The sequence below is a fragment of the Mesoplodon bidens genome (genome assembly GCF_964165515.1).
Source record: "Mesoplodon bidens genome assembly, chromosome: 1".
Taxonomy (NCBI): domain Eukaryota; kingdom Metazoa; phylum Chordata; class Mammalia; order Artiodactyla; family Ziphiidae; genus Mesoplodon; species Mesoplodon bidens.
The window spans coordinates 200,147,350-200,172,501 of record NC_138176.1 but is presented as its reverse complement, the minus strand read 5'-3'; the positions used below and the strand labels follow the sequence as shown (position 1 = coordinate 200,172,501).

The 25,152-nt window shown below is 33.9% G+C and overlaps 1 protein-coding gene across 3 annotated transcripts in view; it reads left to right on the top strand.

The window, feature by feature from the left end:
- FSTL5 (follistatin like 5) overlaps positions 1-25,152 on the top strand; it is a gene marked incomplete at both ends in the record, with an annotated part of 533,648 nt that overhangs the window by 408,505 nt on the left and 99,991 nt on the right. For all 3 annotated transcript variants that reach the window (XM_081250998.1, XM_081250997.1, XM_081250996.1), the window contains 2 exons: positions 2,601-2,762; positions 7,093-7,227. In XM_081250998.1, coding sequence (XP_081107124.1) covers positions 2,601-2,762; positions 7,093-7,227 — 297 coding nt within the window. The remainder of the gene's footprint in view (positions 1-2,600; positions 2,763-7,092; positions 7,228-25,152) is intronic.

Here is a 25,152-nt window from a genome sequence, read left to right as displayed (position 1 = left end):
AGGGCATGAACCCGTGTCCCCTGCATCGGCAGGCAGACTCTCAACCACTGTGCCACCAGGGAAGCCCAGGGTTTCCTTTTCTTTTAAGGCTAACTAATATTCATATATATATATATATATATATATATATATATATATATATATATATATATATATATATAATAGTTTCTTTTCTCTTATCAATTGAAGGAAACTTATGTAGGTTGTTTCCATATTTTGGCTACTGTGAATAATGTTACTATAAACATAAGGAAGATGTTCATACATATAGCTATCTCTTTGAGATAATAATTTTGTCTCCTTTGGATATATACCCTGAAGTGGGATCACTGGATCATAAGGTATATGTATTTGTATTTATGTATGTGTGTATATATATATAAGTATGAATCATATATATAATTCATATTATATGAATATAATTATACATATATGAATTATATAAATAATTCATATATCAATATATATAATTCATAGTATATTCATATGTATACTATGAATCTTATATATATATATATAAATATATATATATATAATTTTTTTGCCATAGGAAGTGCAGACAAGTCAAATTTGGAACATACTTGTTTTTAGTACCTATCAGATTTTCTTTCTTATTGGCTAAATTCAGTGGCTGTTACAGACCACAATCAGCCAGGTTGGTTTAGGGCAAACTGAAATGTAGAGATCATTGGCCCAGGAGTCAGACCTCCCTTGATTTTAGCCTCAACTCTGGACTCTAATAAGCTTTGTGACTTGGGGATGCCATTAACCTCTCTGTGACTCATCTTCAAATCAACATGGCTACAAAGCATTCAGCACATTCCATAACATCTATGAATATATTATAATTTTCACTCTAAAGGTACTGCTACTGACGTTATCACCAGAGTAACTGCTGCATATTCCAGAAGAGACATAAATCAAATCTCAGTTTTCCTGATGAGAATATTGAGGCTAAAGTTCAGAAGGAATCCATATTAGTTAAGGCTTACTTAAGCATAAAGGGGAAATTTATTGACTTGGAAATTGATCCATTTTTAATTTATTGAGGAACCTCCATACTGTTCTCCATAGTGGCTGCACCTGTTTACATTCCTACCAACAGTGTACAAGGGTTCCTTTTTCTCCACATCCTCACCAGCATTTGTTACCTCTAATCTTTTTGATAATACACATCCTAACAGATATAAAGTGGTAACTCATTGTGGTTTTGATTTGCATTTCCCTGATGATCAGTGACATGGAGCACCTTGTCATGAACCTGTTAGCTATTGTATATCTTTGGAAAAATGTCTATTTTCGTCCTTTGTCCATTTTTAAATTCTTTTTCTATTAAGTTGTATGACTTTTTGGTATATTTTGGATATTAACTCCTTATCAGATAGTGGTTTACAGATATTTTCTCCCATTCTGTAAGTTGCCTTTCCACTTCTTTGTTGGTGTCCTTTGCTGTGCAGAAGGGGGCTATTTGTCTTTTAGTTGCTGAGTTGTAAGAGTTCATTGTATGTTCTGGATACCAGGCTCATATCAGATATCATCTGCAATATTTTCCTGTTTTGTCAGTTGTATTTACACTGTTTCCTGACATCCTTGTCAAAAATCAATTGACCATAGATGTATGAGTTTATCTCTGTGTTCCTTATTCTAATTCCATAGAAGTATATTTTTATCTTATTGCCAGTACCACATTATTTTGATTACTATACCTTTGTAATATGATTGGGAATCAGGAGATATGAGAACTCCAGTTTCATTCTACTTTTTCAGTATTGTTTCAGCTCTTTGGAGCCCCTTGTAATTCCATATGACTCTGAGTATTAGCTCTTCCATTTCTTCAAAAAAAAAAATGCGGTTAGGAATTTTGATAGTGATTACATTGTATCTATAAATCAATTTTGCAGTATTGTGTGTCATCTTACCAAATCTTATTATCTCACCAATTAATTATTCAATCCATGAACACATGGTGTCTTTCTATTGATTTAGGTTTTATTTAAGTTCTTTCAACATGTTTTGTACTGTTCAATGTAAAAGTCTCTCACCTTCTTGGTGAAATTTATTCCTAAATATTTTATTTTTGGTTGTACTGTACATGGAATTGTTATCTTAATTTCTAAAAGATGCTATAGTAAGGAAAAGTTTTTTCTTCTCTCCCAATTATATATTTGTTCATTTATTTATGTTACTGAATTCATAGAGTCTTGTTTGATTCTTTATACTCCTTTATACTTGATAATTATCTCAATGCTCAAATTACTTCAGATTTGGTGAATGAGAGCCCTTTTAAACTGGTTTTGTATTTTTTGATATGTTTCTGTCATTCCTTAAGGACTTCTTTAGTTATTGAATCAAGATATCCCAGGCTCAGCTTATATTTCCACTGGTGCAGTCTCAGAATAGCTTTTATCCAGGGGAAACTGGTACATTTTAGTGGCTGCTATTATTTGCAAACTAAGACCTTTAGAAATATCCTTCATTAAATTATCATCATTAAAATAATATAATTGTAATTTTCTCTTATTGCAATTTTTCTTTGTTTTGGAAAATCAAATGGCAAATACAGATCCCTCATTCACTTTCTTTTCCATTTCTTCTTCTAGTCCCTCCTGTAATCCGGGTGTATCCAGAGAGTCAGGCCAGAGAACCTGGGGTAACTGCAAGTCTCAGGTGCCATGCTGAGGGCATACCAAATCCTCAGCTTGGATGGCTGAAGAATGGAATTGATATTACACCAAAGCTGTCCAAGCAACTCACACTTCAAGGTGCTTTTTACTTGCATTTTTACTCTTAAATGACAATGTAAAAATTTTATTCTAAAATTTATAACACATTTTACATTATTATGAGAAAGAGTAAATAAGTCTTGGTGGCAAAAGAATATCATGAATATGAAAAAAGATATGGTTGTACCTAAGACATAATATTTGAAGTGGAGTCCTTTAATATTTTTAATGTTTTAAATAATAGTTTTCTCATAATGATTAATTATATCATTATTTCTGTCATAAGTAAAATATTAATTTTTTCTTTTAAAAACTTATCCTCTGAATTATAGCAGATATGCTGAACAGAATAATTGGATCTCTTCATCGAATACATTTCTGAAGAGACAATTTTAAATGCTTAAACCATATGTTAAAATATATATAACAGAGGGTGTCAATAATAAGAAATTCTTTAGGAAATGTTTTGCATCATGAAATGAAAAGAGAAAAAATTCAAAATCCTACTAAATATGTTCCACATTTATGTAGTTTTACAGTTATGAAATTCTTGCATTCTCATATATACAATATTCTATATGTTCTAATAGTCTAATGTGCAGACATTAATCAATTATTTTACAGATTATAATAATCACAAATGAGTGGTATGTGAAAAGCAAACCAGGCAATCTTTCTAATGTCAACTAATCTAAATAATGCAAAAGCAGTTTCATATATGTTGATTATACTAGTAAGCAAAAAAAAATGTAAAAATCTTAATTCCATTGTCAGGAGTGGCCCTGGGACAGTCATTTTACTGGAGTATCTATTGCATGGCATTACATTCCTTGTTCCATGCTTTTAAATTACTTCATTTCATACTTTAGAAATGATTATATTTTCATTTTTAAAATTATTTCTGTAAGAATAGACTGCTCTTATTATTCAACTTAGAGAGTGAATACACTTTATCAGTATACATCTTAAAATATATCTTTTAAGTCATTTACTTATTTATTTTTGCAAATGAAAAATGACATGTGAAAGTATTTTTGACCTTTCAAACCTGAATCCTAGCAATCTCTATGTTAATATAAGTAGGTCCAACAAATTTACATGTTTACGTCTATTGATTACATCATGGTGTCTATAATCTGAGATGAGGATTGTCCTGATAAACTTAAGTTAAATTGAATGAAAGTCTAATTAGCTTCTGATTTTGTCATCTCTTACCTATTTGATAGCAACAAACCATATTATATTAACTTATTTTGTTTTTGTTTTAGAAATATACAGGAAGGCAAATTTGGGGAGTTGGCTACACTCCTGACTCAACATTTGAAAGATTGGGGCATTTGTAAAATAGCTATTATCATTTTTTAAAATAAGAGAAAATAAGTTAATTTTTGAGAGGCTATGACAAGTAATAAAATGTAAGTAGGAAGCAGAACCTAAGAGATAAATCTGGGTACACAGGAGTGTGAAATTCCATGTGGCTTTGTATATGATCACATATTACCAAATTACATAGTTATTTAATTATCCATTTATTCTTCAGATGCTTATTTAGCATTTGTATGTGAGGTCCAAGTCTAGGCACTAACCGATAACTGTGGCAATAGATGGGATGATATGGTTATGAGAAGTAAAATTCAACAAAGCAGAAATATTTTGGTGGGCAAATCAAGATAAATATCCGAAGGGACTAATAATTAGCAAAGAGGCAGGAGAACAAGGTGATTACAGAAGGGAAGAAAAGAAAGCCAGAGATGGGAATAAGTTCAACAATGCTGGGGGCATAGGAAGTTCAAGGAAGATCATTAAAATATATTCATGGGTTAGTGATTAGTTTGTCCTTGTGACATTTAGAAAATCAGTCCTCAGTGGGCTTAGAAATGAAAAGGAGGGAAGATGTATAAAAACCTCTTTCCAAATATTGAAAGAGTAAAAAATAACAGTAGTAGCTGCGGGTGGGAAGGTTTAGGACTGATGAAGATATTTCTTACTTCTTGGACAAAAGGATATCGGTAAAGAGAAAGATGTATGAATAATGCAACAGGGGAAGGAGGGACAAATACAAAACAAAAAAGGAGGGGAGGTTAGCCTTGGAAAGAAACAAAATTTCCTTTGAGAATTCAATAAAAATGAAGATGTAAGTGGAAACAGGAGGTTTGGGGATTAATTTCTTTCTTTTCCAGCTTTTATTGAAATTCAGTTGGCATATAAAATTGTGTAAGATTAAGGTATACAAGGTGATGATATTTTACACATATATTGTGAAATGATTTGGATTTACTTTTTAATCACTTCTATGTGTTTCATGATATAAAGAACAAGACAACCTGCTTAGAGTGAGATGTTATTATTATGCCGGGAAACATCAAACAAAGACTAAAGATTTGAAATAAAAGTGGAGTAGGGTATGAAATGCAACTAACCGTAAAGGTCAAGTAACATCCTGTTACTTGAAAATTGGAGATCGTGAATTTGAAAATTTGTAAATTTGCTTATGTAATAGTCTAGTACTTTAATTAAAAACTTAAGTGCAGGGAATGTTTTCTAGTTCTGAAAGCAGATGTGTCAGGATGATAAATGCACCCGGAAATTGGTAGTTCTGGTCATAGAGTAGAAAACATCTAGATATGCTAAATTATGTGGGAAAGGAGGAAAAGATAGTGGGACACATAGGTTAGAAGAACATATAAGAATATTGAGAAGAGAGAATTTGAAGAGGGAATAAATTGAAGTTTCAAAAAAGTTCTAGAGAATTTACCTTAAGTATGTGGTCTTTGGAGAGGACCATGTTTCACATAAAACAAGAAGCTGATCTGGGCTTAAATACATTGTTTTCTTCTCATCTTTTAGAGCAGGGGTCTGCAAATGAAGGACCACAGACCAAATCTGAAAAGCTGCCTATTTTTGTAAATAAAGCAATTTTTTTTGCTTGTTTTTAGAACAGCCACATTCATTTAAAAAAAAATAGTGTCTGTGGCTGCTGTCATGCTGCTATGGCAGAGGTGAGAAGTTGGCACAGAAATTGTGTAGCCCACAAAGCCAACTGGCCGTTTTCAGCGGCCCTGCCAATAAAAACCTGCCAACTGTTTTGGGGAAGTGATTCTCAACAAAGGATGTGGGGAATGGAGGAGTGCAGTGATATTTGTAAATCAAGAAAGAGGTTCCAGTGATTTCAGTGACTAGCCTTTCCCAGCCACTCACTGCCTCTCCATATCCTCCTAGGGATGACATTTATGCTCTTTTCCCCTTGGTTTTCTACCTTGCTTCCTCAAACAGCAGCTCTGATTATTTAGTCTCCTCTCTGTCACAAAGAGTCGTGCCCCTTTCTACTGTGCATAGTTCATGGTGTCCTTGTGATTGGATAACATGGAACACACCAGCAACATGCACACAGAGTCATACAGAAAAAAAAGAAAGTAAAAAAAAAGATGCAAACCTAAACAAATGAGCACTAAAACACTGAATCTTAGGGTCTGATAGAACAGAAGTCCAGCCCTTACCTTTGAGGGGAGTGACCTGCATAAATTCCATGAGTCTCAGATTCCTCATTTGATAATTAGCTATTATCTGGGACAATTAAGGAATAATATATGTAAAAGCACCTCCTGTATTTCCAACATACAGTAAATGATTAATTATTCCCTGGTTTCCACTTTGGGGAATGCAACTCATTCAGAGTTTAGCTGCAAATATTATTTACCAAAATTTAAAAATTGGATTAATCATTCCCTTAACCCTTTGGTTATACACTGACTATATCAATTTCCATATTATAATACTGCTTACTTTAGGTATATTTCTTGCAAACGACTGCAAATCTTACAAAAAAAAATCATGTGTTATTTTTTTTCTGTCCCTTATACCTAATAATTCCAGATATATAATTCAGACTCAAGAATATGCTTGCTAAATGGCATTGTATTCTACTTGCATGATGTAGCTCACTTAATTCCTTTATGACATGTCTTTCCACAAGTATTCTCCTATAAATGAACCATATTGGTATTAATTAAAACTGTTGTAAAAGCTGAAGACCACGTGGATTATGAATATTAAAAATAAATATAGAAATGGAATTATGGTTTTCAATATGTAACACTTCCTATGCAAGGTAGGAAATAGGAAATGAATATAAAATATGGTGTGTGTGCACTTGATACAGAGTATTGGGATTTCTGTAGTAGCGTGACAGCACAATTTATGAAACACCTGAATGCATTTGGAATAATTTGGCATGTCTCCAAAGCATGGAAGTATGAAGGGAAACAGTTTAATTAGGGTAAGCTAAGAGGACTGTTTGACTGTGTAATCAGAAATCACTGTACCAAAACTGAACTTTGGTTTACAGGTTGCATTTGCCTTCTGTTTTCAGCAAATGGCAGCGAGGTCCATATTAGCAACGTGCGCTATGAAGACACAGGGGCGTACACTTGTATCGCGAAAAACGAAGCGGGAGTGGATGAGGACATTTCTTCTCTTTTTGTGGAAGATTCTGCTAGAAAGACCCGTATGTATTGAATACACACACACACACACACACACACACACACACACGAGATACTCAACTTTACAAGTAAGTTGTTCCAAAAACAAAGGCATCAGAAAATGCTGTGAAAAGAGCAATGCATAAAAAGAAAAAACAAGCAAACAAGAGCAGTTTTCATATATAGGAAGGCTGGAATTCTTGAAATATTAAAAGATTTAAGGATTAAATACAAGATTGTGAAAATTTCAATACGACAACTAAAATGATTTTGTTTCTTTGGCAAGTGTACATAAGATATGTTGGGTCCTGTCCTCCCATTTGCTCATATAGGAAATTAAATCCTTTGCAGAATCCTTCTCCCAAATGATTTGGAATTCAAGGTCCAACAGTATAGCCAAGGAGCATTCTATAGTTTTAATGCATCAATCATTCTTTTTCTTGAAGTTGCATTGTAGTCATAGCCCAATGGCTGTACATCAGCCCTTCTTTGCAACAGTCAGAGAAGTAAGCCACCTTGAGACACCCATCGCCCCAGCACCAACACCACCCCATGGGCTATTCTCCGTTTATAGCTAGAAATCCTTTGTCATTGCTGTACATGTCTCCTCGTTGTTTCATGAAGTTTTAACAAAAATGTACTGTCCTTTTTAAAAATTAGTACTTAGTGAAAGGGATATGGTGGCCTGGGATGCTAAAGATGGATTTTTGGTTACAGCTGAATTATTTAGAACTCAGAGTACTCTTGTAGCATTTATCAAGTGAGCTCTCTATAGGCAAACACTCAGACATTTTCTTCCCCTGGTGCACATGTGCCACGGATGGCTGTTTTGGGATTGGGTCTGGATGTACTTGGAATGGCTATTCTCCTTGTTCCAAAGTCTTGCACCTGTCTGTACCTCCTGTCAGTCTACGTTTTTGCAGGGATCCTTATATTTTGACAACCATTTACATGTGCAATTCTCTGAGCCCAGTTTTTGGATGAGGTTAAAACAGTGTCCTAGGAACCTTTTCATTTCTCTTTCAATCAGTGAGTGCATGTAGATATGAGTGGATCCAATGAGGAAGTTGGGTCTTACCCAGGCCCTGACTACTGGTATATCTGTATCTATATTTCATCTGGCTAGGACAACCATCATTATAAGCAAATACTTAAATATAAAATTCTTAAGGTGAAAAAAGAGAAAAGAAAACTGGATTTAATGACCTAGATAAGGACCACCATAGTTTCTTTACTCCAATTTGCAATTCATTTCCTGTTAAAAATTAATTTTGGGTGACAAGTAATTGAAAACTTTAGTTTTCCTTGTCCTTTATGATGGTGCTGATGAGGCAGATTTTGCTTTCAACTCTGTATTTTAATTTTCTTTTAATATTGGTCATGTAGTTTTCAATATATTTCTCTGTTACAAATTTGAAACACCTAGCTATAACTTCTTTAATCAATGAATCACTATCTACCAGCATGTATATCTGAGAAACACTTTATTGGAAGATTTCATATAATTTTGTCATATAAATGTGTTAGTTTAATCATAAACTGTTTATGAAATCATGTTTTCAGTTTATTTTACTTATCACCTTAAACTCTCACAGGTCAAAATAATGCATTTTAAATATTTATTTATTTATTTATGTCTGTGTTGGGTCTTAGTTGCAGTGTGTGGGCTTTCTCTAGTTGCAGCAAGTGGAGTCTACTCTTCGTTGCAGTGCGAGGGCTTCTCCTTGCCGTGGCTTCTCTTGTTGCAGAGCACGGGCGCTAGGCCCGCAGGCTCAGTAGTTGTGGCTCGTGGGCTCTAAAGATTTAGATATAAACCTGAAAATGTAAACCTCTTATAAGAAAACATAAGGGAAAACTTCATGACATTGCTTTTGGCAAAAAAAAAAAAAAAAAAAAAAAAAAAAAGGTATTTTAGTTGTAACCCAGAAGTCTCAAGCATCACTAATTCATGTTTATATTCTACTATTTTGTAGACATGCAAATACAGTTTCTTTGCAATAACAAATTTACAACTTTGACCTTTTTTTGGGGGGGGGGACACGTCGTGCAGCTTGGGGGATCTTAGTTCCCCACACAGGGATCAAACCTGGGCCCCTGCAGTGAAAGCGCCGAGTCCTAACCACTGGACTGCCAGGGAATTCCCTAAACTAATTTAATTTTTGTTAAATTTGTTTTCCACAAATTTGTGACACCCTTATTAAGAACATATATATATATATATATATATATATAGTTGTTAATGTGAAAATAGCCATTTTTAGAAACTAAAGCACATAATTAAAACCAGAATAAAGCTAAATAAGTAAACTAATTGAGTAGAATATTAGTAGTGATAAAAGAGAATGAATTGAAAATGTGAGACTGTCTAGTTGAAGGCAGTTTTCCTTTTCCTTGGGATGTTTCCTAGTACTCAATAAATTGTCAGAATTCTGTATAACAGTACCAAAATCAGGTGGAGAGCACATCAGAGAAAACTATAGCCTTTTGTAAGTCCTAATATAGGAATTGCTCTGGGTTGTCTTCTAGTAATTCCATGGAAAAAGACTAATAATATTAATTATGCAAGTCACATTTGTATGTTGACAGATATTCTCAGAAAGCCAGAGAAAACAGTCACAGACCCATCAGTGATGACTTCACTCTTCTTATTTACACATACTAAAAATTACTGACTTATCCAAAATAATTTCAGAGGTCTTTTTTCCTTTTAGTTGTGTTAGGATACAACATACAGTTGACTCTTGAACAATACAGTGTTTACGAGTGCCAACCGCCTTTGCAGTCGATTATCTGAGTAGAACTTTACAGTCTGTCCTATGTGTCTGTGGTTCCATATACATGGATTAAACCAACGGTGGATCGTGTAGTATTGTAGTATGTATTTATTGAAAACAATCCCTGTATAAGTGGACCCACACAGTTCAAACACATGTTGTTCAAGTGTCAACTGTATATTTAAAAAGCAGATTGGAGTAAGACATGAGTTAGAATAATTTCTCCACCACATAATAGTCCTGTGATTTGGAGCTACTAGTTAGCATCTCTGAGCTTTAATGTCCTTATCTGTAATAGAGTATAAATACTAATTCACTAAGGGTTTTCTGTATAGCTACTGTAAAGCACTCGCCATAATGCTAGACATTATACTGATTCTTACTAATTTTCTGAAAATAATTACTTCTTGCTAGAAACATTGACAAATCATTTTTAATAAGACTGGAAAATCTAGTAATTGTTAGAAATCAGTTTCTAAAATGAATGATACATATACAGAGATATAGGTATAGAGATAGATGGAGATGGAGATGTGAGTGTATATTGACATCTATAATATTATATATCCAAACATAAAATATTATATATCTTCATACTAAAAAATTGACTCTGCTGATGAGTATAATTTTTCCCTTAATATAGCTATTAAGATATTTTAAATAATATATTTTTTTGCCAGGGTCCACTTTTGCCAGAGTCAAAGCAAAAGCTACACTTTACTTCCCCTTTACATTGGTCAATTTATATTCCTATTATACTAAAACATTATTTTGTAAGGTGATTTTCTTCTGTTTTCTTTTTGAAAGATGCAGAGAAGTATTGAATCCCATGTAGACAACAATAAAAAAGGGGGAAGATTTACAACTTTTGGGTCAAATGACACAACACAGATTTTGTTTGGCTACAACTCCAGAGAAATCATCCAGCTATTTTCTGTATAATTGAGTTCTGATAGTGGCATCAGCCACATTTTTTTCTTATACTATATTTCCCAGCAATATGATGCTCTTGAGAGAAAAAATCATGCAAAGCATCACAGGCCAGGGAGCTGATTTTTGTTTTACCTGAATCTTAGAATTGGAAAACCTTGAGTTACAGGCTTGTTGGCAAACCCTACTGGAATTTTTCTCATGTGACAAATTGAACTACAAGAAAGTGCTACAAAATAATATAATCTCCAGCTATATTAGGCTTAGGGTTTGATAACTACGATTGAATAGAGTGGTATACAGGGAGGATTTAAGTGCAAAGAACAGTAGAAATGGGCCCTAGAGTGGTGCTTGTAACAGGGAGTAGAAGACGATTTGAAATAATGTGAGGGGATTTTAGGTAGAGGTAGAGCATTGTTTATTTGGAAACATCTTGCACATAGCATAAGCACTTAATACACTTCCATTTCCAAGGGGAGTCAATTCCCAGATGATAACAATTTATCTTCAGAATTATGGTAAATTAAAAGCAGTGTGAATGTAGGCTTCTCTGGAAAGCTTTTAAGCCTCTATGCACATTAAGCCCTGGGCACAGGTTTTATGACACCTTGTTGGGATTTTAGTAAAGGATACATTTAATCTAGCTTCTCAGAAATATTGGAATATAATATTTGAATATGTTAGACTAGTACATATGTATTTTTTTTCTTTTTTTAATTGTCACAGGCAGTATTACATTGGAAATAGTCAGCTATTGCTACATTCCTTACTTTAGAATTAATTTCAATAAATTAATATTTGTTGACTGTTATGAACTAAAATTCATTATGATTCTTTAAATGAGTATTTTAAATGGGTTAGACTCTGCAATGAGATTACAAGAATGAACAAACTATATAAATATATAATATTCATATAAGTTTAATAAGTATTATAAAAATATGATGAGTATAATTCACAATACACGGATTTAGAAATATGGTGAAATGTAGCCACTTGTACCTAAATATTTCAAAAGATATATGAATGTTTAAGAAGTATTTGCCTATTTTAGAAGTAGAGGAAAGGGTCTTAAAATAGGTTAAAATATGGTATTTTTACATTTAAAGGCAGTTTAAATATGATATCACAAACTTTTGAAATAGAACATATTCTGGTAATATGAACAAGTTAATTAACCTTTCTAGTCTTCACTTACTTTCTATTTTTAAAGAGTAGAGAAAATACTTACTTCCAAAGAGCAATTGTATAGGTTTAATGAGATCATGTACGTAGGATCTTATCAATGTCTACAGAGGCTAGGAAGATAGTATAAACAAAGAATAGCATAGTCTATCAGGTATAGATGGACCCAAATGCACCAGTTATCAATTAATAATCATTTTTATACTCAACCAATATGAGTTAGGTAAAATAAATAGGAATTTGGAAAATCTATAGTTAAAGATATGGTGTGGACATCATAGCCAGGGTGATATTTAATCCTGATAGTTATAAGCTAAGTGCTGGAATCAAAAAGAACCAAATAAAAACAGATATTTGAGAAAAATGAAATAAATCAATAAATGAAAATTATTGTTAATTTTTGTTTAACATTCACTGACTATTATTTAATAGAACTTTAAAGCAGAGTGAACAATGCATATTTCTTTTGAAAACCCCAAAAAACTATTTAGTTAATATTTGTCACAGACATTTACATATTAGTAAGCTTATTGTGAAATAAAACACACTTAGAATAATCAGACTCATGTTGAGGTTAATCATGCTTGATAAGCATTTATTATTTTATGAGCTTTCATTACTTATCTTAAATTCTCATATTCAGGCTCTCAAATTGGCCAATGACATTGTCGCATCCTGTTAAGTAACTTGTTCATACATCTTTTCATCTGTTGACCCAGAACATGGTGAAATGATCTGCTTTGTGATTTCCATATCTGAAGGTTATATTTTCAAAATAGCATGCTTTTCAGTGTCATTAAATAGACCTGTTTCTAACGCATTGCCATTTTTGCCCAATAGTGGAGGCCTGTCTCTCATTTAACAAGATGCTACGTGATCTGAATGTCATCAAACTGACAAGTTTACAACAATCATCAATAATCAGGGATTCCTTGCCTACAAAACAAAATATGACTCTAAGCTTTCTTATTTTGATTTATTTCCTCCATTTTGTCTACAGGACCTTATATACCTTCAGTGGAATATTCCTATATCTCATCTCATATTACACCATGTCAATTTGCCTAATTTATTTTATGATAGAAATAGGCAAGTAATGATGATATTTTATTTATATTTCTGCAGGCATGCAGACTAAATAAGCTTATATACAGTGACAGTGCTGAGTATAAGGTCTCTATGAAACTTTTAGAAAACCTATATACTAATATTTTGTTGGTGGTGTTCAGGAGAAAACGTTAGGATTCACTTTGATAATCCAGAATTCCAGAGGTATTTCACTTGGTGAGTCCTTTGCAAAATAGCTATGACAGGTAGCCCCCGATTTTCATAAATTCTATTTATGCCACTTTCTTTTACAAAAGACCTACAAATACATTAGTATCAGCTTTCGCTAACCAAAAGAAATCCTAAGAGGATATTCTTTTTTAGTAAGAAAGGTGAAGAGCTAAAATCACATCCAGCCCGCTTTGCAGCAGCCCTGTAGAGGTTAGGAGCATCTGAGCTGGAAGACTGGCACAGCCAAGCTCCTTCCCTGGAACCACACTCAGCATCATCTCAGCATCTCAGCATTAATCCCTTATAGCTGTGAACGGTGTCTGTGAGCATCTGTGCTTTACCTCCATTTATTTTGTGCATCCCTTAGCAAGACGTGTCCTAAGATAATTGCCTCTTCACTTTATAGCATTTTGGCTTGTGAAAGGTTTCACAGGAACCTTCTACTTTCGGATAGTGGGGAAACCTGTACTTAGGTTCAAGATGAGGTGAGAATTATCACTCAATGATTTTCTTAGAGTTCTCTGATATAGGGATTCTGTCAGAAAATGATGTCAATGTGTGAAGAGTTAATAAAACAAATGTGCTCTTCAAATTCCCAGGCTCCCACGTAAGGTGCTGAAGGGAGGTGCCTTCTTAACATTTTTTGAAATCTAATTGATGCCATACATTTTTATCAACTGGGTACAAAGAGCCCAGATTATACATGCGTGTGCCTGTTATCCTCTGTTTGCCCAGATATCTGGGTTCTGATAAGAACTAATTGTTGTACGAATATGCCAGAAAGAGTGAGTCAGACAGTTTGATTACTGTTTATCTTCCTTATTTGCTTTATTTTCCAGCTTTGTGTTCATTTCCATATTTATGTTACATGTGAAGTATTACTTTACATTTGAAATGTTATTAAATATGACATTTCTTAAAAGTCACTTTTCTAACTCATGCAGTAAAATTGTGTGCCAATTTAAATACAGTATCTTTCCCCTAAATTGATCTACTGTCTGTCTAATGCATACCTTTATAAATACTAAACTCTGGTCTAAATAATAATAAAGCTTTTGGAAACATCCTAACAATAGTACAATTTGAATAGAAAATAAATTATTAGTGAATAAAATATTTGTTTTTGTCTGAAACATATGCTTATAGAAAGTCAAAATGTGTTTCTAGATATAGTTTGGATTCAGAAGACTAAAATTATACCATACAGTAAAGAAAAAAGGTGTATTATTTTCTAATGTAATTATTATAATGACATTCAAGTAAAGACTATATACATACATATACATATATATCACATCCAATTTTGTCTTAATTATGATTATACTAATATTAATATTAGAATATAATTTTAGGGGTATCTTTCAGAGGCAGAATAAACATCAGAAAAAAAGTATGATTAGATTAAAATTAAGTTCTAATCATAAGAATTTTCCCTCAAGATATTGCCTATCAAAAAAACTAATAAGAACTTATTATCATAGGTTGATCAATAGATAGATAGATAGTTATAGATGAAACAAACCAAAGAAAACTAGGCAGTAGTTTTAAGAAGACTTTTCAGACAGAAAGAAGGATGAAGTGCCAATATATATTATGAAAAGTTGTTAATCCTCATTAGTTTTCAAAGAAACACACTTTATAATCACAGAGAAATGCCATTTTACATCTACCAGAATACCAAAAATTAAAAAGCGACAAAACACCAAGACTTGATGTGATTTGGAAAAATAGGACTCATTATCCACTGCTAGAGGTAGTGTCAGTTTCACCTCCCTTTGGAAAGCACTTTAACATTTTCTGTTCAGATTTGCATATGCCTTGGAACCCAGCAGTCACACGTATTAGAGAAATATTGAATTGCCGTACATTCAGAAGTTATTTAAGAAGAACCTGACATGTACTTAATATTTTGCTATAATTTAGTTTCATTTTTATTTGTCTTTTAATTACTTCTGTATTTCCATGGTAACTGAACTAGCTTAATTTAAATACTTTTTACAATGGCTGTAATTTGATTTATGTAATTTAAATGTGTGTGAAGTTGTTACATTCCCAAGTGCGTGAATACTGTTTCAAGATTAATCCAAACTCATTTATTTGTTTTCTAATGTCTGTTAGAAAAAGGATATTTACAAAATTTATAAAGTTAAGAGTTTTCATTGTAAGGCGAACAAAAAATCTACAGGGGACAATAGTTTTGTTCATTTGTGTTTTCACCTATGAAATATTCACTGAGGAAATAACAAACACGCAAACAAACATGCTGCTAGCATATGGCTAGCACTGAATAAGACAACTCTGTACTTTCAGAAAGACTATAGTTTAATTCAGGTAGAAGTAAAGGACAACTATAATACATGGTAGAATAACATAATTGTTGTAACAGACATACAAGCCAAGTAGGATAGGATTGCAACCACAGAATTATCAAATTCCAACTGAGCTGGATTGCATAATCTTTATTGAGGTGATGACATTTGAGCGAATATTTGGTGGCTGTAGCGATACCTCTACAGCTGGAGACTTAAAAGTATATCAACTCAGGGAAGAGTCATGAACCCACATGGTGTGTTTTATTAACTTTGTGTAATATACTCATAAAAAGATTTGCTGGGAATTTGCAATACATGGTGAGAATAAATTATTGGGTAGAACCAGATTAAGGGAGGTGTTGAACTTTGTGAATAGAAAAAGTCAAATGAGGAGTCACTTACATGCTATATTTCTGCAAAGGTAAAAATTCTTTTCTACATAGTCATTATCTAGTGTTTAGATAAATATCACAATAAGCATTTTTTGTTGTGTATCTCATTATTAATATATAGTAGACATTTGAGGGTTTTTTTTTTTTTTTTACCTGAGCAGGATTAACCAAATTCAAATTGCCAACATGGTATATAAGACCAACAGTCTTTTATGTTGACTATTTAATCTCAAGACAGAATATGTTTTGTGCTGCTGGATACAACCCATGTGAGCATTCATTATGAGGTTGGACCATCTTCCTCTACTCATCTTCTGAAAACTATTTTGCATAATGGCATTTCCCAAAAGATAGTGTTACTTGATTTATCAGCCTATTTGAGCTTCTAAGAAGAAAACGTTCATAAAATATTATTTTTAATAAATAATCATATTAAAATAGTCAAGGACTAAAATTATGCCTTAGGCTGCTTGTGTCTATTAATTTGTATCCATTAAATTAGAGCAAAGCTAACACTGAAAAGATTCTATTTTAATAATAGATAAGAGATAATCTACTGCCGACTGTATGCTTTTGTGGCCCCTGAGCAATGTTTACTTCATACCAATGGATACAATGTTGGCCAGGACACAATTCTGGCTACAGAAACTAATCTGAAAACATTTTGCTTGATACATAAATAAGTGGATACTCTGCTCATTAATTTGTTTTTAGAACATTATTATTCTACTCCAGACTATTTGATTAGACTCATTTTTAGCATATGCTTGCTTTATTTTGCTTTTTTTAAATTAATTTTTATTGGAGTGTAGTTGCTTTACAATGCTGTGTTAGTTTCCACTGTACAGCAAATTGCTTTTTAAAAATTATTAAAGAAGGGCCTTCCCTGGTGGCGCAGTGGTTGAGAGTCCACCTGCCAATGCAGGGGACGCGGGTTCGTGCCCCGGTCCGGGAAGGTCCCACATGCCACGGAGAGGCTGGGCCCGTGAGCCATGGCTGCTGAGCCTGCAGGTCTGGAGCCTGTGCTCCGCAACGGGAGAGGCCACAGCAGTGAGAGGCCCGCGTACCGAAAAAAAAAAAAAATTAGAGAAATTAACTCAATTAGAGATATTGGTAGAAATAAAATTTTAATGGCTACTGTATTCTAAGATACTTAGCACCATGTCTAGCATATAATAAGGACTCAGTAAATGCTTCTGATTACTGATACTGTTATTTTGCTTCAATAATTTTAGCTTTAAATTTTTCTTAAATATGTTGAGCAGTGGATAAAAATTATGTAAATGGTAAAAATGGGTAAAAGTGAGAAATGCTAGGAATAGGACTATTCAAGAAAGTGTTACAGATTAAATATTTTATATTTGTTTTTAACAGCAAACTATTTTGAGGCTCAGATTTACTTAGTAATTGCTTATACCTTTATTAACATGTATCGCAACTGGCGATTTGTTTACTCTTGTATCTTACATAGTCTGTTACTCCTGAGAAGCTAAATTCCCTTCTTGAATCTCCTAGTCACATGAAAAATTGTATGCTCAAGTTGGAAAAAATGCCCTTGGAACAAACATTTCAGAGTTTTATTCAAATCTGATCATTTTCCTTTGATGTTCTTTCTTGTAGAATGTGGGAAAGGTAAGTTTCATATGGAATGTTAGTAAAATATATATATACGTAGATAGGAGGGAAACCATTTTTTTTCTTAAACATCTTTATTGGAGTATAATTGCTTTACAATGGTGTGTTAGTTTCTGCTTTATAACAAAGTGAATCAGTTATACATATACATATATCCCCATATCCCCTCCCTCTTGCATCTCCCTCCCACCCTCTCTATCCCACCCCTCTAGGTGGTCACAAAGCACCGAGCTGATCTCCCTGTGCTATGCGGCTGCTACCCACTAGCTATCTATTTTACGTTTGGTAGTGTATATATGTCCATGCCACTCTCTCACTTTGTCCCAGCTTACCCTCCCCCCTCCCCGTGTCTGTTATTTGTAGTGAGGTGGATGAACCTAGAGTCTGTCATACAGAGTGAAGTAAGTCAGAAAGAGAAGAACAAATACCATATGCTAATACATATATATAGGGAAACCGTTTTTATATCACATTCTGGAAGTCATGCCTGACTGCATCTTATTTTCAAGAGTGAACAATAATTAAAGGTTACACGTGTGGAGTCCCTGCGGTATCAGAAGGCTTCAACTGAAAATGCTCTCATGTTTCAGTGCCAGCGTTCACTCTTCCCACAGCACAGCTGGCTACACTACTGCTACTTGGCCTAGTTTATTTCTCTTCCTGTCACTTCTCTCTGAGCATCTTTGACCCCATTCTCTTTTACTCTGTTGCAGCCACTACAGCTGCTGGAGTATCACTGTTGTTTGTTCTGACCTTTTTTCAGTTCTGACAATGGAAGGAAGACAGGCAGCTGGCATTGTTCTCTCTTACTAATACAGAATCTGTGTTGTGTGGGAGTGGGGATGGGAAAGGAGGGGAGAGAGGAAAGAATTAGAGGAGAACAGAATAGTTTATTCCTTTTTAAAAAATTTTTGTAATTGAACCATAGTTGATTTACAATATTGTGTTAGTTTCAGATTGTAAAGCAACTATACCCCAATTTAAAAAATAGTTTATTCCTTTTATGATTTTCCACCATTGTTTCTCCAGTGTAACAGTTTGGAGTAGCAGCTCCCAGGAGTAGCAATACGGTTTCAAATTAAGAGGACGATACATGTTAAAGTAATATGGGCACTAACTCCAAATTTCTAATCTTAATGTGTAGTGTTGGTTTCTTTACCTGGCTTTAGACACTGACGTCACTTCTTCATGTTTTAATTTTCCCTTCTAACGTGATGAGGTAGAATTTTGTTTCTCAATCTCATCTTCAGGCATTTAAAACCAGAGATGACAATGTCTCACAGAGAAGTCTCCTAAAAGATTAGAGATTTAAAATCAGGTAGCGGGCTTCCCTGGTGGCACAGTGGTTGAGAGTCCGCCTGCCGATGCAGGAGACACGGGTTCATGCCCCGGTCCGGGAGGATCCCACATGCCGCAGAGCGGCAGGGCCCGTGAGCCGTGGCCGCTGAGCCTGTGTGTCCGGAGCCTGTGCTCCGCGATGGGAGAGGCCACAACAGTGAGAGGCCCGCATACCGCAAAAATAAATAAATAAATAAATAAATAAATAAAATCAGGTAGCATTATGACCCGGAGTTTTAATGGGACAACGTAAGAAGCATAGAAAAAACAAAAACGAACAAACAAAAAACTGTGGATGACTTCAAACATTTTTCTGGTTTTACTATATTGTCATCCCTTTTTAAATACAGTATTGAGTCTTTTTTTTTATTTCAAATTTTAAAAATTAACAATTTTTAAGGTTACTTTCCATTTACAGTTACTACAAAATATTGATTATATCCCCTATGGTGTACAATACACCCTTGAGCCTATCTTACACCCAATGGTTTGTGCGTCTCACTTCCCCACCCCTATGTTGCCTCTCCCCACTGGTAACCACTAGTTTGTTCTCTATACCTGTGAGTCTGCTTCTTTTTGGTTATATTCACTAGTTTATTGTATTTTTTAGATTCCACATATAAGTGACATCATACAATATTTGTCTTTCTCTGTCTGACTTATTTCACTTAGCATAATGCCTTCCAAGTCCATCAGTGTTGCTGAAAATGACAAAATTTCATTCTCTTTATGGCTGAGTACTGTTCTATTGTATATATACACCACATCCAGTTAGCTGTTGATAGGCACTTAGGTTGCTTCCATATCTTGGCAACTGTAAATAATGGTGCTATGAACATTGGGGTGCATGTATCTTTTCGAATTCCTTTTTGTTTCTTTTGGATATATACCTGGGAGTGGAATTGCTGGGTTGTTTTGTAGTTCTATTTTTAGTGTTTTGAGAAATCTCTGTACAGTTTTCCAGAGTGGCTGCACCAATTTACATTCCCACCAGCAGTGCACAAGGGTTCCCTTTTCTCCACATCCTCGCCAACATTTGTTATTTTTGTTCCTTTTGATGATAGCCTTTCTGACAAGTGTGAGTTAATATCTCATTGTGGTTTTGATTTGCATTTCCCTAATGACTGGAGTCGTTGAGCATCTTTTCATGTGCCTGTTGGCCACCTGCATGTCTTCTTTGGAAAATTATCTATTCAGTTCTTCTGCCCATTTTTTAATGTGGTTGCTTTTTGTTTTTTGTTTGTTTGTTTTGATGTTGAGTTGTATGAACTATTTTTATATGTTGTATATTAATCCCTAATTGGTCATATCATTTGCAAATTAAAACACCATGTGTCTCACTTCATTCATCTAAATAATATGCTTTTAAAACAGGTAGGTAAATTATAACAACTAGGGACCTCCCTGGTGGTCCAGTGGTTAAGACTTCATCTTCCAGTGCAGGGGGTGAGGGTTTGATCCCTGGTTGGGGGGCTAAGATCCCACAGGCCTCGCAGCCAAAAATCCAAACATAAAGCAGTATTGTAACAAATGCAATAAAGACTTTGAAAAATGGTCCTCATCAAAAAAATATTTTTAAAAATCCTAATAAATAGGATACATCAAGAATTTTAGGAAAACAGAGTAATAAGTGACAATGCCCTGAAAAGTTGAGAACCTAACAGCTTATGATGTCATTTTAAGCAGGACCTGCCATTTGCTCTCCACTAATGTGAGCAAAACAAAGAGACTAACGTCTTTTGAGTAAATACTACTTTCAGAATTATGTCAGATAGAAGAAAAATTATCCCAGAAAAAATAGAAAGAGAGACATCAGGCTAACATTGAATTGACCTAATCCTATTCCACAAATGACGCAATGAACAAGTTGGATGTGCTGTGTACAGCTAACTCATCTTGGAACCATCAGGATATTTTGTAATTTAAGATCACAAGTTCTTCCATGACTAAGCTGAAATTCCTTTATGAATGTCATTATTAGTTTGTAATTCTCCAATTAATATTTTTACATCAAAATTCTTACTATACAACATATATCTGGGTTCTCTATCATAAAATTCTATGAGAACAAAGACATATTTAAGGTACTTTGGAGAAGAAAATTTCAGTTCTAGGGTTAGCCATCCTTTTAATCCAACAATACGTGACCTTATTGCTATAGGATGGGGGTTTAACAGATTGAGAATGTCAGGTTTCACATTATTGTTTAACAGTGCCGAGCCTGGAACTATTTTGTAAAAGCAAATCAAAAGCAATATGGAATTCATGTTAATCCACACAATGTAAACACTTGAACCAATTTTACAAAGCAAATTGAATTTACTATGGAACTTGCCATTGGCCTGCTAATAAGGCTTTTCATATTTGAGAAAGAATGTCTGAAGGGGCATGTAAATATCTGTTCCTCCACACTGTGTACACTCAAATGTTATACTGTTTCTCTGCATTACAAGACAAGATGTATAAGCCATATTACTGCTGCAAGTTGCTTCATTTTTGAGTTATAATACAAAGTTCTTATCTTTGAAGCTATGTTTATATGTATGTTTAGCAAAAATACATATTCATTTTCAAAAAAGTACATGTGCACTTATGTATATAAACATATGTGTTGTGTGTATACATACACTAGTGTGTGTGTGTGCACATGCCAGGCACTGTTCTAAGCAACTGAACATTTTTAGCTCGTTGAATGCTCATAAAATCTTCATACTGCCTGATTTTCTGTTCTATGTCATGCAGTTTCTTTAAAAATCTGTTCCAAGAAGAAGTTAACCTCTGTTAACTTATAATCAGCTTGTTTTATGAGACATTATGTCATCTTCTACATGAACACTTTCTCAGGCAGTGTAAAGTCCAATATATTTTTAAATCTTGTGACGACTAATCTTGTGACGAAATTTCCAATACTACGGTTATGGCCTACTTCAGTGATTATGCTGTTAAGGTGTCTGCTGACTTTCATTGCCCTGTTTTATATCTGTTTTATAATGTCTTTAGAGATAAGCAAATGTAACAGAATTATAAACTATATATTTAATCAGAATGCCTTAAATATCATGATATTTAATTTATTTGTGGATTGTAATTGTAATGTGTAATTTCTCTCTCAAAATACTTATCTAAAAATCTTCACTTACCTGAATGATAAATAACTTTTTAATGTAGCCAGTTTCCTTCAGAGAATGTATATCTTTTATTTTATACCATGTTTAAATATAATTAGATCTATATGTTAACATTGTATGTAATATAAATATATTAAATATGTATATTTGAATACATATTAAATAGTGGGGAGTTCAGAATATGAGAGGGATAAAAATTGCTAGAAATAATACCCTTTTATAAAAACTGATATTCATTGCTATAGCTTTAAAGTCTACCATCTTTAATTATTTCTTTGCACATATGCTAATTAACATCCAAGTAGTCTTCTATTTTTCTAATAATTTTGTTCTCTCAAATGATAATAAAGAGAATCCTCTGGTAGCCCTAATGATAGGTTAGAATATACTTTTATGCAACTACTTTTTTTTTGGCTACCTCTCTATTAATTTAATTTCTATAGGTATGATGATCTTGAGTTCTACTTAGGAGATATATATATATATAGATAGATAGATAGATATAACATTATGTGCCATGTACTACTTAAAATGTGTGATAATCATTTTATTTTTCAAATTCTCTAATTCACCATGTGTTGTATTTTCTAGATGAGGAAGTCAAAGCAAAAGAGGAAGCAACTTTGCTTGCCATCTACCTAAAATAGCAGGGTATATAAGTGAATTAGAAGGCAAAGTTGTTCTCTTATATATCTGCAACTAATTACCCACAGTTGTTTAATAATGTCACTGTTTATTGTTTATCATGTAAAAACCACAGCCAGTCATTTGTGTGAAGAATTCTCAAAATCGAGTCGCTTCCTGACAGTAGTAGGCTTAGAATTTCTATATTAAGAGAAGCTTAGGTCTTGGCAATCTGGCTAAGAGGAAGTTAGATTTTCTCGATGTTGGCTTAGTAAGCAGTCTGTTACACTAACATTGAGTGGTGTCCAGCATGGTCCTAATGTTCCTCCTCTTCTGTTTCACTCACCCTTGTAGTCTCTTCCCACATTGAAACAGATCAGGTCTCTATAATAAATAAAGTAGGGTACAGGGGAAGGTGTATGGCTTTTGAAGATGGTTCATGAAGGGCATATGGCTCTGCCTTGCTCTCTTGGATCACTTATTATGGAGAAAGCCAACTGCCAGCATAGGGGGGCACTTAAGCAGCCTTGTGGTGAGTCCAAGGAGTAAACTAAGACCTCCTGCCAACAGCTGGCACCAAATTCCCAGCCATTCAAGTGAACCTGCATGGAAGTGGATCTTCCAGCCCAAGTCAAGCCTGCAGATGACTGAAGCCTCATGAGAAACCCCAAGCCAGAGCACCCCCTCTGGCCAAAAAACCTCCATAAAGACATAAATGCTTTTTGTTGTTTTAAGCCGCTGAGTTTGAGATACTTTCTTACTCATCATGTTATAACCACTGCAGACACTGTGCTTACTTGGTTTGGCATTGGAAGGAGAGATCGGTACCACTTTCATTTGTTTCATGCAATAGCTTAAATATTTGACATGGGAATAATTCTTTTAAAAATTATTTTTAGTTTTTTGAGTAACCTCCATACTGTTTTCCATAGTGGCTTCAACAATTTACAAACCCACTAACAGTGTAAGAGGGTTCCTTTTTCTCCAAACCCTCTCCAGCATTTATTATTTATAGATTTTTAAAAGATAGCTATTCTGACTGGTGTGAGGTGGTACCTCATTGTTGCTTTGATTTTCATTTCTCTAATATTTAGTGTTGATGAATATCTTTTCATGTGCCTATTGGCCATCTGTATGTCTTCTTTGGAGACATATCTGTTTAGGTCTTCTGTCCATTTTTTGATTGGCTTGTTTGTTTTTTTGTTACTGAGTTATAGGAGCTGTTTGTATAGTTTGCAAATTAAGCCCTTGATGGTTGCATCATTTGCAAATATTTTCTCCCAGTCCATAGGTTGTCTTTTCGTTTGGTGGTTTCCTTTGCTGTGCAAAGCTTATAGTTTGATTAGGTCCATTTGTTTATTTTTGCTTTTATTTCTATTGCTTTGGGAGATGGACCTAAGAAAACATTGTTATGATTTATGTTGGGGAATTATTTGCCTATGTTTTCTGTTAGGAGTTTTATGGTGTCTTGTCTTATATTTAAGTCTCAAAGCCATTTTCAGTTTATTTTCATGTATGGTGTGAAGGTGTGTTCTAACCTCAGTGATTGATTTATATTTGTCTGTCCAACTTTCCCAACACCACTTGCTGAAGACACTGTCTTTTCTCCATTGTATATTTTTGCCTCCTTTGTTGAAGGTTAATTGTCCATAGGTGTGTAAGTTTATTTCTGGGCTCTTTATTCTCTTCCATTCATCTATATGTCTGTTTTTGTGCCAGTACCATGCTGTTTTGATTACTGTAGCTTTGTAGTATTGTCTGAAGTCTAGGATGGTTATGCCTCCCGTTTTGTTCTTTTTGCTCACGATTGTTTTAGCAATTCTGGGTCTTTTAGTGTTCCATATACATTTTAGGAGTATTTGTTCTAGTCCTGTGAAATATGTCATAGGTTTTTTTTTAAATAGGTATTGTGTTAAATCTGTAGATTGCTTTGGGTAATATGGCCATTTTAACAATATTAATTCTTCCAATCCAAGAGCACTGGATATCTTTCCATTTCTTTAAATCATCTTCAATTCCCTTTATCTGTTTTTATAGTTCTCAGCATATAAGTCTTTCACCTCCTTGGTGAGGTTCATTCCTAATTATTTTATTATTTTGTTGATGTGATTGTAAAAGGGATTGTTTGTTTACATTCTCTTTCTGATATTTCATTGTTAGTGTAAAGAAATGAAACTGATTTCTGTATGTTAGTCTTGTATCCTGCTACCTTGTAGAATTCATTTATCAGTTCTAGTATTTTGTGTGGAGTCTTTAGGTTTTTCTATATATATTTTCACATCACCTGTGTATAATGACAGTTTTACCTCTTGACATGGAAATAATTCATACATTGTCTTGATTTCAATCTGA